The sequence below is a fragment of the Phragmites australis genome, chromosome 8, assembly GCF_958298935.1.
Source record: "Phragmites australis chromosome 8, lpPhrAust1.1, whole genome shotgun sequence".
Classification (NCBI taxonomy): domain Eukaryota; kingdom Viridiplantae; phylum Streptophyta; class Magnoliopsida; order Poales; family Poaceae; genus Phragmites; species Phragmites australis.
Genome location: NC_084928.1, coordinates 831,635 through 845,133, shown reverse-complemented (window position 1 = coordinate 845,133; position 13,499 = coordinate 831,635). Strand labels below are relative to the sequence as shown.

Genomic DNA, 13,499 nt, shown 5'->3' with positions numbered 1-13,499 from the left:
TTCTAAGTGCGTGGTAGTCCGCACACTTGCGGTCTACCTCCAAAGTTTTTTTTTCCTTATTTTCGTTTCTTTTTGCTTTTTAGAATAATGACAACCTTGTAACAATTTTTTGGCTAGCACTCGTCACAAAAGAGGCCCGTGGATTTAAATTAAGGGTATGTTTAGTTCCTGACATTAGGTAGTCCGACCAAATTTTGATTATGTTCTTGTGATTTAGCTGGAGTTTGGTTCCAAGTCAAAATTTGATTGTGTCTATTTTTTTTTTTGTCATGCCCGTCTCTAGTCAACTAGCAGTGAGGACGAGTTTTAGTGGCCGATTTAACCGCCTGTGTTTTGCTTAGGTTACCAAAATTTGGTTTGAGCATGAACCAAACGACTATTTTTTAATCAAATTTTATTATTGTTTTGGCTTTAACCATGATCGATATTTGGCTTGCCACCTCCAAGCCCGTAACCAAATACCCCTAAAGCATCCTGAATGACAACCACCCAACAAAAGGGAAAAGTCAATATTACCTTCCTCAACTATTGCTCAAATCTATTTGTCCCCCTGAACTGTAAAACCAGATATCTCATCTCCTCCAACTATTCAAACCGGTGCAATTTAACTTCTTAGTTGGTTTTGATGATGATTTCATTCTACGTGGTGACAACTCAGCCTATCCTGTTACTGAGGTGGCTAGGGTCCGACTGAGTCAGCATAGCAGGTCTCACACATCAGTTAAACATACATAGAGAGGATAGAATGTCACCGACATAGTGCATCACGCGGCCACATGGTCGTCGAAGTTCGATCGGAATGATGCTACGAGCAGGGAGGTGGGAAGAGGGCTACCTAGGGGTGGTCCTCGTGCGACCGTTGATATGTGGTGGGATCCATGTCGATGGAGGTTGGCTAGAGCTGTGGCTAGGTCTTGCCAGAGTTGGCAGAGACGATGGCGCAAAATGGAAATGTCCGAGGTAGGGTTCTGGAGGGGGGTTTTGAGGTTGGGGAGCTGCTGCTAGATGCGGTGAAGGTGGCTAGGGATTCAGTTGGGCCGGAGCAGCGCTGCTGGCAATCAATGACGATGAGGGAAAGCTGGTGGCCATGGCGGCTCGATGCTAGGCTCGCACAGGCACAGAGAGGGATGAGGGAGTGGCCAAGGAAGTAGAGGGAGGTCGGGAAGTGCTTACCGTCGGCTAGCTGGGCTGAAGCTAGTCTAGTGGTCAAGATTAGTGGTGGGCGCCGGATATGTGGACGAAAGCAAAGGAGGTGAGTCGATCGTCCCTGCTGTTGCACACCCGATCGCGCACCACGACCGTGACGGCGCGGAAGAGTCTCATTCTTCTCCTCCCTCCCCTCTTCTAAATCGAGCAAGAATTCCTCTGATCTCTCCACCAACTGGCTCGGAATGAGCCGGCAAACCCCGAGTGTCCAATTGCATATTGGAGCCCATCGACCACTAGAACATGATCCACATGTCCCACTAGTCCCATTTTAAAGCTTGATGGTGCATATGGAGTGGGTTGAACCTGTCGCCTGTCATCTTCGTCGTTGTTGACATGCACACCCAAAGCCTTCACCATTGTTCACACCGTCTCAGCGATCTCCCACCTTGCCAAAGTGCGTTACCACGTGTCCCTTACTTCCAAGAGTAAAACCCCTCAAGTTACAGTGTGAATTGTGCAGCAGCTGAGCAACTCAGAGTCATCTTCCTCTTTTCCGGCCATAGCGCCATTGCCACTCGATCTCCTTCTCTGATGAGCCTCTGTCCAATTCCTTGTTATTGGACCATCTATAGGATCCCAGGAATTTGACCCTTACCCTCGTTTTCTCTCTGGTGAACGGTGTGAAGCTGCCAACATTGCCATGCTTCCGTCTCTACCGTCTGACATCACCCGGTCGCCTCAAGTAACCATCGGCTAAGCAGCACCCTCCATGGCCTGCACGATGCCACAAGGGGCATGTGCCTCTACTGGGCTCGCCCCTCTTCGCCACTGCATGAGTCATTGCCAGGAGGCCCTCTTGCACCGTCACCACCTTGGTGCACGAAGCCATCGAGCTAGAGCTTGTCGTGTAAGGGCAGCTGGCGAGCGAGGGCGTTGGAGCATCCAGTGAACAACGACGAAGCTCTGGGGTGACTTGATAGCGGCAATGCGGTGTGAAATGCCGGAGCGCAGTCGTCGTTGAAGTCCCAAGGTTGCCACCACTCTCAATCATCGACAGCTACCTCGCCCCCTCTCCGACTTCCCTATTGCTCGAGGTGAAATCCATGTCCAGCCCTAATGCTCCTCCGCCACTCGTTGTTGAGTTTTGAGGCTAGCGACTAGGTCTCCGCCCAACTTTGACGACGTCGCCACCATACTGAACCCCTCTCGGTCAGTCGGTTGCTCAGTTAGCATCCACCTCGATCTCACGTGGCTGTTGCATGTCAGCCACCTCAGCCCCAAAACCCAGTTAGTATTATACAGTTGTTGCCACGTATGACAAAACCACCATCAAAACTAGTTAAAGAGATAAATTACACCGATTTAAATAATTGAAATAGGTAAGATATCCGATTTTGCGATTTAAGAGGATAAACATATTCGAGCAATACTTGATGAGGTAATATAGACTTTTTTGCAACAAAAAGGTCAACCTTTGCTCTGTCGTTGGGCTTTACTTTTCGGCCCAGGTGTCGCAAATCTCGAGGCAGGCAGGCAGCTCATCGACGGACGCGATGGCCTCCGCGCGGCCATAGCATGGGCCTCTCCTCTCTCTCGGGTCCCGACTCCCGAGCCCCGCGAATCAAATCCTCGTCCTCCTCCTCGGACGGAACCGCAGGCCATGGAGAGGCTTATCTCTTCCTCGCCGCTCCTCCGCCGCGCGCCCGTCGCCGCCTCCTCCAAACCCCGCGCGCCGCCATCCTTCCTCGCCACCCCGCCCTGCCGCTGCGGCGGGCTAGGTCTCAGGCCGCCCCTCGCGTCTCTCCTCTCCAGGCACCGGCCCCCGTCTCCGGTCCCCGCGGCCTCCGGCGGCCCCGTCCTCACGCCCGCGGCAGCTTCCGCAGCGGAAGGCGAGGGTGATGTCACGTCCGCCACGAGGCGCCGCTTCTTCCAGAAGGTGAGCAGCTCGCTTGCATATCGAGCACTCCATTTCGTCGTAGAATCCCTTGTGTTTGTGCTTCTCGTGCCGATCAAGCAGGCAGGAACAATGAGTAAAATCACAGGAATACACCACCTTTTCTTTTTCCAGATTACATAGCAAACACAGACGCTCGTACACCGCCATGCAAAAACACAAACTGGAGTGCATAGGAATACACGACCTTACAGAGCGTGGCACACGCTTACTAGCTGAGCCAAACTAGATATTCAAGGACAACTTCCAATCTCTACACCAACAACACGTCAAGATATTCAGAATGCACACAGACATCAAGTATCACATATGGCCTCTGCACACGCTTACTAGCTGAACCACACTAGGGACACCAGTCAGCTACCACGCCATAAGCCTGCAATTTAGCACCATTAGAGTTGGGAAGAAAAAGAAGAATGGATAACAAGCACCATGCCATGATAACAATGAACAAGCGCGTGCAAAAGAAATAATACTATGGTTAAGCTAGTAGTTTTGCCACTCCGATCCTCAAATATCGATGAGTAGTGGAGTGAAAAATCCTCCGGCAAATCCTCGGAGCTCAAACGTCGATCGATGGAGTGGTGAATTATCGATTTTCCTGTAGATTTATATCTTAGTTTACATGTGCATCTTCTTGTCTATGCTCACATGTTTGTTTTCTTTACACTCTAACAGGTCACTTGTGCTGCAGCTGTCACTCTGCTATCAGCAACCATTCTGACGCTAATCCAGCCAGCAGCCTTGGTGCCTCCGGCCTTAGCACATTTCCACCCTGCCCCCAAGGCTGGCACGACACTCTTCAAGTCCGAGCTGCTCGGCAGCGCATGGACCGGCTTCCTCGCCGGCTGTCTGCACACGCTCTCCGGCCCGGACCACCTCGCCGCGCTGGCTCCGCTCTCCATCGGGCGGTCCAGAGTGGAGAGCGCCTTCGTGGGCGCGCTCTGGGGCTGCGGCCACGACGCAGGCCAGGTGATCTTCGGCCTTCTGTTCCTCAGCCTCAAGGACCGCCTCCACATCGAGGTCATCCGCACGTGGAGCACCAGGGTCGTCGCCCTCACGCTGCTCATCATCGGCGCGCTCGGGATCCGGGAGGCCACCGAGGTGCCCACGCCGTGCGTCGCGCTGGAGAACGGCGAGTGCGACGTCAGCATGATGGATCACCACCACCATCACCCTGTAGAGGCGCTGCCGAGCGGCAAGAAGAAGATCAACTTCGCAACGTTCGCCACCGGGATCGTCCACGGCCTGCAGCCGGACGCGCTCATGATGGTACTGCCGGCACTGGCTCTCCCTTCGCGCTTGGCCGGTGCCGCTTTTCTTGGCATGTTTCTTGTCGGAACGGTGGTCTCCATGGGCAGCTACACCGTCCTGATCGGCTCGTGCACGGAGGCATTGAAGGAGAGGGTTCCTAGGATCACGGAGAAGTTGACATGGGCTGCTTCGCTTGTGGCGATATCAATGGGGCTTGCCATCCTCATCAGTCAGTCCTTCGGTTTCACCTTGTACTGATTTACCTTCACTTGCAACAATGTCCTCTTCTTACTCCCTTTGTTTCAACCTCCCGGAGATTTGCTGTTATAGTAGGAAACTGCTATGAGAATTTTCCCTGTCATGTGAGATAATTCAGCGCGCCTTCCTCTCTAAAGGCAATGCTCTAGGATTGATCATCAGTTGAGTGAATTGCATAAGGTGATCATCAGATGAGTGGCATGTGTTATTGTTCTCCCAACGATTGGTTAAGAAGACTTGAATGCAATTCAGTGCCCTTAGGAGATTTGCTATTGCTTCTGCTTATGCCATGTTGCCAATTGACACTTTTTGTCACTTTATTTAAGTTTCCCATGCACCTGCAAACTTGGCAACAACTTTGTACTACTCTTCAAATTTTGTGCTGCGGTACTGCATATTCCGGTGCATTTCTCTTTCGTTGTTCATGCACAAAGAACAATTGAAGAGAGTAAGAGACATGACAAATTGACAATGTTGCCAATCTGGACAGAAAAGAAACTAAATAATAAATTTAAGAGCCTGGAGAATTCTTGTGGAGCAAACTGAAGACTGATTTGAATATGCGATGCAACCTTTTTCCCTTTTTGTATAGAGATAAGGTTTTTTTTTTTCATGAGGGAAGAATGGAGAGAGAAGTATGAGATGCAAGTAATACTTTGTTTGGTAGGACTTTAGCTCCCAGTTTTATCTTAGATCTGGTGTATCTATTTTTAGTCTAAAATGTAAACAAAATAACTTATTTAAACATCTTAAGTGTATCTTCAACTCTAGCTTCATGAATTTCTAAGCTAGAAATAGTGCATGTTCAAGATTCAAAAATTCTTGAAACTGATCATCCTTAGCTCCAGAATTTTTTTAAGTTGAATCTGCAGGCAGATTGATGGTTTCTTTATTGATTTGTCATGTTCTTATTTTAAACTAAAAGTACATGTTTAAACTATTTTTATTTTATGGGAAATTTGTCTATGAGACACTGTATTTGTGTGGCTTTGTCTAAAGGACATCGCTGAAGTCGATTTTGGCTACCGAACACTATGAAAACCTTGGTCTATAGGATGCCTGAGCAGGGCTTCAACCAAACACCACCGATCTCACCTAAGGTTTACGATACCGACCGGAGCTCGGTTACCGCCGGTCGGTAACCGAAAATGTGCGATAACCGCGGTTACCGGTCAAAAATTCAAAAAAATTCGGAGAAAATTCATTTGGCAAAATTTAAATTTTGGAAAAAAAATCGCGATTTTAGCTGTTCGGTAACCGCTCGGTTTTGGTCGGTTACCGAGCGGTTTGGGTCGGTTACCGAGCGATTTTCTCGCATTTTTGAATTGGTCGGTTACCGAGCGGTTTGGGTCGGTAACCGCTCGGTTTCTTGATTTATCGAGCGGTTTTATCGAATTTCAGCGCAGTTCAACAAAAAACCTAAAAAAGGGCTCAACCTTGTAAAATCAATAACTAATTCATCTGAGCTTCAAATCAAGTGAAATAAATTTTGTTGGCTTCCTTGTAACATGATCTACATGATAAAAGTATTTATACTCATAAAAAAGTTCAAAATTTTCTGTGAGAAATTTTATTTGTTAAACCAAGTTAAATGCATAGTTTACTCTTTGCTAATCCAAAAATCATGAAACTAATTTTGTTAGTCTTCTTACATGATCCTATGTCTTTTAAAAATACATGAACTCATAAATTAGTTATTGTAACATGCAAGATTATGTAAATGTGTTGCGACTAGATTAATTCATAACTGACCCATCACACCTCAAAAATTAGTGAAACCACTTTCATTAGCTTATTTATACTATGATTTACGTAGAAAAAAATAATAGTAGACATGAAAAAGTTAATTACAGTACTGTTTTTTAACATATTCACTTTATGCTTGTGAACTTTGTAAAAATCATAGAGAATTTAATAAAACTCTAAATAAAGAGAAATCAATTTTAAAGATTCTCTTAAAATATTTTTTATACAAGAAAAATATGTGTTTGCATGTTACACTTTTTCTTAATGTGAGTTAATAACTGAGCCGCACGTTTTAATTTTTTTCATTTTTTTTTCAAACTTTATCCCTATAGAATATGATGCAAACGATATTATTTTTGAAAAATGTTTTCACAGAAGATCTTAGAATTGTGTCTAGTGTTTTTTAAGATCTTTTTGATTTTTTTTTCGAATTTTTTGAATTTAAATTTCAGTTACCGTTCGGTTTCTGAAACCGGACCGAACCGAGAAGGTCGGTAACCACGATTTTTGAGCGGTTACCGACGGTTGTTTGAACCTGATGTCACCTCAGGCAGCACTACGGTCAGGCAAATTGCTCTCAGGCGGCAACCAAACACCCCCTGTACTGCGTGAGTTGTGTGCGCCCTCTCAAAAAAGAAAAAAAAAGTCCCTACTCCCACCGTCCCGTCCTTCCACCTGGCCCCGTCTCGGGTCGGGCCGGGCCGCGCAACGACTCCAATTCCTCCACCTCGCCGTCGAGATCTCGCCGTCCCGCGCGCTCGAGCTCGGCCTCACAGCGCGCCATGGCGACGCGGAACCGGACGCCGCTCTACCGCAAGTACCGCGACGCGCTGCGCCACGTCCGCGCGCCGTCCGGGGCGCCGTCGTCGTCAGGCGGAGGGGGAGGCGGCGGCGGACCGGTGATCGAGATGGCCTCGATGCTGCGCTCCGACCGCACCTACGCGCCCCTCAGCACCGACGACTCCTCCGCCTCCAGGTGCCACGACCCTCCACCACCCTCTCGCATCTCGTCTGGTCTGCTGCCCCTTGATTAGTAATTAGTTAGATAGCTAAATAGCTAATTGCGACGCGGAGTTGCGAGATGGGAATTGCTCAATTAGATCGAGTAGTATGATGCGCAACAACCATGTGAAACACCGGGGCACTCCATTTGACCGGTAACTAGTCGGAGGAGGTAGTTGAATTGCAGATCACTAGACTCGCCCATTTGCTAGTCTGATCTAATCTACCCTTGTTTATTAGCTAATTAAGTGGCAACTAGCGACCAGTATAGAGGAGATATGCGAAACTGGTGAACTGGAATTTATATTTGTTAGATCAAGTGCTCAAATAGAAACTAGCATGCTGATCTCTGAGTCAGACAGCTAGGTGGAATGGTGGGTATTGACGCTTAACTGCTTCTGTTTGCGACAAAAAGTCGCTGGTTGGACACCTCACAAGTGATGAAATGGATGATGTTGCTCTGACATTTGATGTCTGCGTTGCAGTAGAGGTGCCGTGATGGTCGGACTGCCCCCTGCCTGGGTGGATGTTTCCGAAGAGATATCTGCGAACATGCAGCGGGCGAGGACGAAAATGACGGAGCTGGCTAAGGCGCATGCCAAAGCCTTGATGCCTTCCTTTGGCGATGGCAGAGATGACCAGCGAGCAATTGAGCTTCTCACACATGAGATAACAGACTTGCTGAAGAGATCGGAGAAGAGGCTCCAGAAGCTGTCCATGAAAGATTCATCAGAGGATTCAAATGTCCGAAAGAATGTCCAGGTGATGAAAGAACCTTATTTATTATTGACAGTTGCAGCTTATGGAGTGATGATTTATTGATGCTTTTGTTTGACGGTTAAAATGTCTTTTGACTGCTATCTGCAGCGTTCTCTTGCTACAGACCTGCAACACCTTTCGATGGAGTTCCGTAAAAAGCAGTCGTCTTATTTAAAGCAGCTTCGCCAACAGAAAGAGGTTCACTTGTTTTGTGGTCAGATACATTAAGTAATGATATGCTGCTTATCTAACCCTAACTGGGATGCTTCGTTGTTGAATACATTTGCAGGGTCAAGATGGTGTTGACTTGGAAATGAGTATAAATGGGACAAAGTCTACATTTGAAGATGACAAGTTTGAGGATGTGGTATGTTCTGTTTTTGTCTTTACATCTTGCATACTTGACTTTTGTAATGCCTTTTTATCTCTGAAACATTGGATATTAACATGAGTACCTATAGTAACTTATGTCCATTCTAATGCATTCTGAATCGTTCTTTATGCATCACTTGCTCACTCTCTTTGACTCCTTGCAACTTCTGTATTAGTGAATTCAAGGATTGCTTGATATGCTTCACTTTAGATTCATAAGCAAACCTAAAATTGAATGATAAAATGCAAAAAGATTAATGAAAGAGTTATGTGCAATGGTGATTGTGTTTATTTGGGTTAGTCATACAGGTTCAGAGGTTAGGACTAGGCAATCTGAATCACCGTTGAAACCAGGTAGTGGATATGGGTTAGGATTCTTGCTTACTAAGAAAACTCATTCTCTAGTTGCATAGTTGGCATCTTATTACATTCTATCCCTGGCATTGGAACTTGCTTTTGATGCTCTGGCTGAATGCTGATAGCAATTTATAGGAGGTGGAAATGAATAACTCTCTACCCCCAAATCTTATTTTGGCACTGATGATGTCTGCATCTGTATCTAGAGAACTCATGCTTTGTGCTGCAAACAACATAAAAGAGAGTTGCAAATGGGAAATAAGCTTGGATACTAAGCTATATGCTAGGACCACACTATACATGCATTTTCTAGAGTCTCTCCAGTCCATTTAGTCAGGAACTCCTGGACTGATTAAGAGGCGCATGATCCATTTGGTTTCATTTAAACTTTGAAACGAGTCATTTCAACTATAGTTCTCATTGCAGCTGGTTTCCCGTGAGAAAATGATATTTCTCAGTTCAGCTGGTTTTCCCTGTGAGAAACAAGAAATTTCAAATAAAGTTCCTTATTGCAGCAGGTTTTGCACTCCGCCTTCACTTATTAAACTCCAAAGTTTTCTACCCCTCTCAGATGACAGGTGGAAAACACCCTAGTCCACGCTGCTTTACTTAGTATGAAATTTCTTTGCTACTATAAAGATTGAGTTGGTGGTGGTTATGGTGAAGGATGTGATGATTTGAGCATAAGTGTTTGCATGTCCTTGTGATACAGTCCATCGTGGCTTGCTCATTGTATGTGTACTTTGCATGCAATTTCAAAATTCAAGGTCAGTATAATAAAGAGCGACCAACTAGATGTATACATGCATCTAAAAACAGTGTTACTTGACACCCATGTCCAAATTTTTTTGCCGAATCGGACACCCGAATCCGAGTCGGTTGTATTTCGCGTGTCCAAATTTTCTTTGCCGAATCGGACATCCGAATCTGAGTCGGATTCCGACACCCGTGTCAGTGTCCAGGTAACATTGTCTACAAAAAGATGTATACAAGGAAAATCACGTTATTTGTATTTTTAAGTTTAGAAATTGTGGTATCATCTTTGAGATCCATTGCAAGAGATGGGTATTTGACTAGTAATATATATAATATATAATATATAATAATATGTGAGTAAAATCAAAGAAGTTCCTGATACTTCTTGGTCTTGTCGTGGCAAACTGCATTAGTCCAATCAAAGGAACACCATGCCCCTGCATTCACTCATCCAGAATATAGTCCAGCATTTAAATGAAGGACTGAATCACTGAAGGTGTTAGATGGTCGATTCAAGTAACTAAACTGCTGCTTTCAGATCACTTAAAAGAGAGACGCTTTAAGAAATTTCTCGACATAACCTATCCTTCTATTGCGTCTGTTTTCATTCTTCTTTGTTCTGGAATATTTGATTATTCATGCAGAGTATATTTGTCTGGATTGTAATTTAGTATGTTAGGAATACTTGTTAGGATCCGGACCAGTAGATGATGAGACGTCCAGCAAGTTCTTTAAATTTAAGTTATTGTTGATACTAGGATTTTGTTACCAGGGTTTCACTGAGGTTCAGATGTCAAAACTAAAAAAAAGCGAAGCATTCACTAGAGAAAGGGAGAGAGAAATCGAGCAGGTGAGTTCTTTATTTCTTTGCTGGTTCCGCCAATCAATTCGATGCTATATATATTTTCCTATTGACAGTACATGTTGTGACTGAAGTCTGTTTATTATTGTCTTGTGGTGTGAAGGTTGTCGAATCAGTCAACGAGCTTGCACAGATCATGAAGGATCTTTCGGTTCTCGTGATTGATCAGGTATATGAAATCCCGATTAATTGTGTTATCAATGATTGGTGTTGATAATTAGTTGGGATCAGACTGTTGATTTCTTCCTTTGAACAGGGAACTATCATCGATCGGATAGACTACAACATACAGAATGTTGCCGCTTCAGTTGAGGAGGGTTACAAACAATTGCAAAAGGTACCATCCTCAAACAACCTTTACCCTGCTAGTAGTACTGTCTTCCCTCTGCAGAATTCTGTAGAACGGACCTTTAGTAAAGATGAAATAAACATTTATGCCACATCACGCATGCCAGGACTTTTAAGCTGCTAGATGATAGTATGAACTGACTATGCTTACATAGTAGCATGGTAGGTGTGTAGAATCTATTATATGCCTTCCGGGTACCCGCAAAAACTTGTCATCGTGGGAAGCGTGCATTCAAATATTTGACCTTTTTTTGCCAATATTTTCTCTAAATATCTAGATTTGTTTTGTAGAATCATCATAAAAATATTTTCATAGTGCTATACTTATATAACTTAACAAGATGAATTGTGATTAAAAAATAGCATCCTATGTTGTATTTTCCTGACTGTAAATAAAACTAAAAAATGGCACGTTTCCCGCGACCAGAGGTAGTCAATTTTTAACCAACCCTTCAGCTTACCGCTTACCGCAGGCACTGTCGTGTGCCTTTATGACCTCTCTCTCTCTCTCTCTTCATTCATCGCTATATATTATTTTAAAGGTTCCACTTGCAGCACCTTATGGTCATAGCGTTTCTTCAAATAAAGAAAAATACTCAGTTGGCAGCATCATTATTTGAAGTTTACAGTTTAATATCTTGGTCTATCTGTTCTGCAGGCTGAGAGGACGCAGAAGAAAGGGGGCATGGTGATGTGTGCCACTGTCCTTGTCATTCTGATCTTCATCATGGTAATCCTCCTGGTTTTGAAGAAGATCATTTTCTGACATTGTCGCTATCTTTTTTACGGTTGATGGACGGCATTCAAGTTAACTCCACGCTCATCTACTCTTATGTGAGTGATTATTCAATGCCTGTGTATTGGGAAGGCCGCAGTTCGTTCGAATAGTGGAATACAACTTACTGATATGGAGATGGTTCTTCTGCCCATATTCATAATGGCTGGGCCAGCAACTGTGTTCAGTCTTCGCCACAATTTTTTGCAGCACTGCAGATGTAGAGATGTCATATTCATACATGCCTAATTTTTAAAAAATGAAGAGTTGTGTTGACACATTTCACCTTCCTGTTTGTCTTGGAGCAACCAGGTTAGGTTGTGTATGCCTCTGTATAGAGTTGTATCATCCAATTCTCGCAAAATCGAAAAGTAGCTTCAGTTTCTGTGTCATCACCATCTTCATGCATGTTTTGTGCCCTCCATTTTGAGGTAGTTTTGAAGTGGCATTTCATTGTACCAGAGAATACCATTATTTGTGCGATATTTTTTCTTTCTTTTGTAATCATGCTGTATCATCTTTTCTACTCCTTGACCTGCTAAGATGTACCTGACTAACCATGTTTCCCTGGTAAAATGCCACGGTCTCCACATTATGGACATCTGAAGAACCGCAAGTTGCAACTTTATCATCGGTTCTCTTATATAGGTGGAAAATACGTTGGGGATTTTCTTTTCAGGTGTCGGCAATTGTCATCCTGATGCTGTCAGTTGATCACACAAGTTTATCTGATGATTTCTGAGATTGATGCTGCAAGTAGCCTGTGCTGCTGGGTGAGTCATAAGGTTTTGTTTGGAGCTGTAGGTCAATCAGTCAAGAACCAAGGTTATCATCTACACCCTCAACCTCTTCCATTAATCAGAGAAGATGGAATGGCAGGCCGTGATGTGTTCTTGCTCCTCCCATTGCCTCATTTTGACCAGCTGGTCCCAAGCCATGCATGCATTGCAGCATGTACTGTTATTGGTGATGTAAGATCTCTGTGCCCCACCATTGTCATTCAATTCAGCCTTGTGTTGTCCTTTTGTCCCCATTTATAGTGGCTCTGGCTGCCTCAGCTGTTGCTGTAACTTGGACAGCAGCTATGTTTCTCTCGTACTAGCCACCTATTTAGGTTTGGTTTTCTATTGGGGTGGTGCATCACCCTCCCTCCCTCTAGGCCTCTACCAGGGAGGGACAACCCTACAGAATGCCTATCTAACAGATGGAGAGCATTTGTTTTTGTCCTAGCATCAGATACTACTACTCAGTATTCATTTTTTTTTGGGGGTTTAGCATCAGATACTAGTACTCAGTAATTTTTTTTGTGTGTGCGTGTTGTGGGTGTGTGTGGGGTGGGGGGGGGGGCGTTTCTAGCATCAGATATTGACATGTGATAGGATAATAGTAGTGAGGAATAGCGGCAATGGCCCTACTGGATTCAGCATCTTGAATGCTCTAAATAGTGTCCATCACTTCCTTTCTCCAGCTCTCATGTTCATCCTTCCGGGAGAGGTGAATATTTGAGGCTTGCTTTTCGTACAATGATTTACTAGGATCTGTGAAATGTTTTCCACTGTAGGAGCTTGTATGGTACACCCATCAAGTCCAAGCAAAATGTGTACGGGTCTAGTAAAAGCATGGATTTGGGTTTTTGATGCCTGCGTTTGTTAGTGTTGCAGGCTGTTCTTGTATTGTACGACGAGTTTCGTGCGCACTGGATTGCGCAACTAGTTTGGGACATGGTTGCCTGTGTCGTATGCTTGTGTCGTTGAATGGGTTGACAATGGACTGGTGATGATACTTTGGTGATTTCTTTTGGTTGAGTGACGGATGTTTGATGTTGCCACGGCTCGACGATGCTCACTTGTATTGTGCACACACGCTTCAGTGGTACCTATTTTCTCGTATGTATTGAATGTGGTAAA

General features: G+C 44.8%; 2 protein-coding genes across 3 annotated transcripts; both read left to right on the top strand.

Moving 5' to 3' along the window:
* Positions 1–2,739: 2,739 nt before the first annotated feature.
* On the top strand, positions 2,740–4,728 carry LOC133926127 (chloroplast protein FOR GROWTH AND FERTILITY 2-like). The gene is made up of 2 exons (XM_062371903.1): positions 2,740–3,085; positions 3,782–4,728. Exons 1-2 carry the CDS (start codon positions 2,810–2,812, stop codon positions 4,613–4,615), a joined length of 1,110 nt encoding a protein of 369 aa, XP_062227887.1. The 5' UTR covers positions 2,740–2,809; the 3' UTR covers positions 4,616–4,728.
* A 2,189-nt stretch (positions 4,729–6,917) lies between these two features.
* LOC133926126 (syntaxin-43-like) lies at positions 6,918–11,984 on the top strand. Of its 2 annotated transcripts, none has more exons than XM_062371902.1 (8): positions 6,918–7,337; positions 7,852–8,125; positions 8,231–8,320; positions 8,412–8,489; positions 10,380–10,457; positions 10,573–10,638; positions 10,726–10,806; positions 11,476–11,984. In XM_062371902.1, the coding sequence occupies exons 1-8, from the start codon at positions 7,144–7,146 to the stop codon at positions 11,581–11,583; spliced, it is 969 nt and encodes a 322-aa protein (XP_062227886.1). In that variant the 5' UTR covers positions 6,918–7,143; the 3' UTR covers positions 11,584–11,984. The 2 variants fall into 2 exon arrangements, with proteins under 2 accessions (XP_062227886.1, XP_062227885.1); XM_062371901.1 differs by having other exon boundaries at positions 6,920–7,337; positions 7,849–8,125.
* Positions 11,985–13,499: the final 1,515 nt, after the last annotated feature.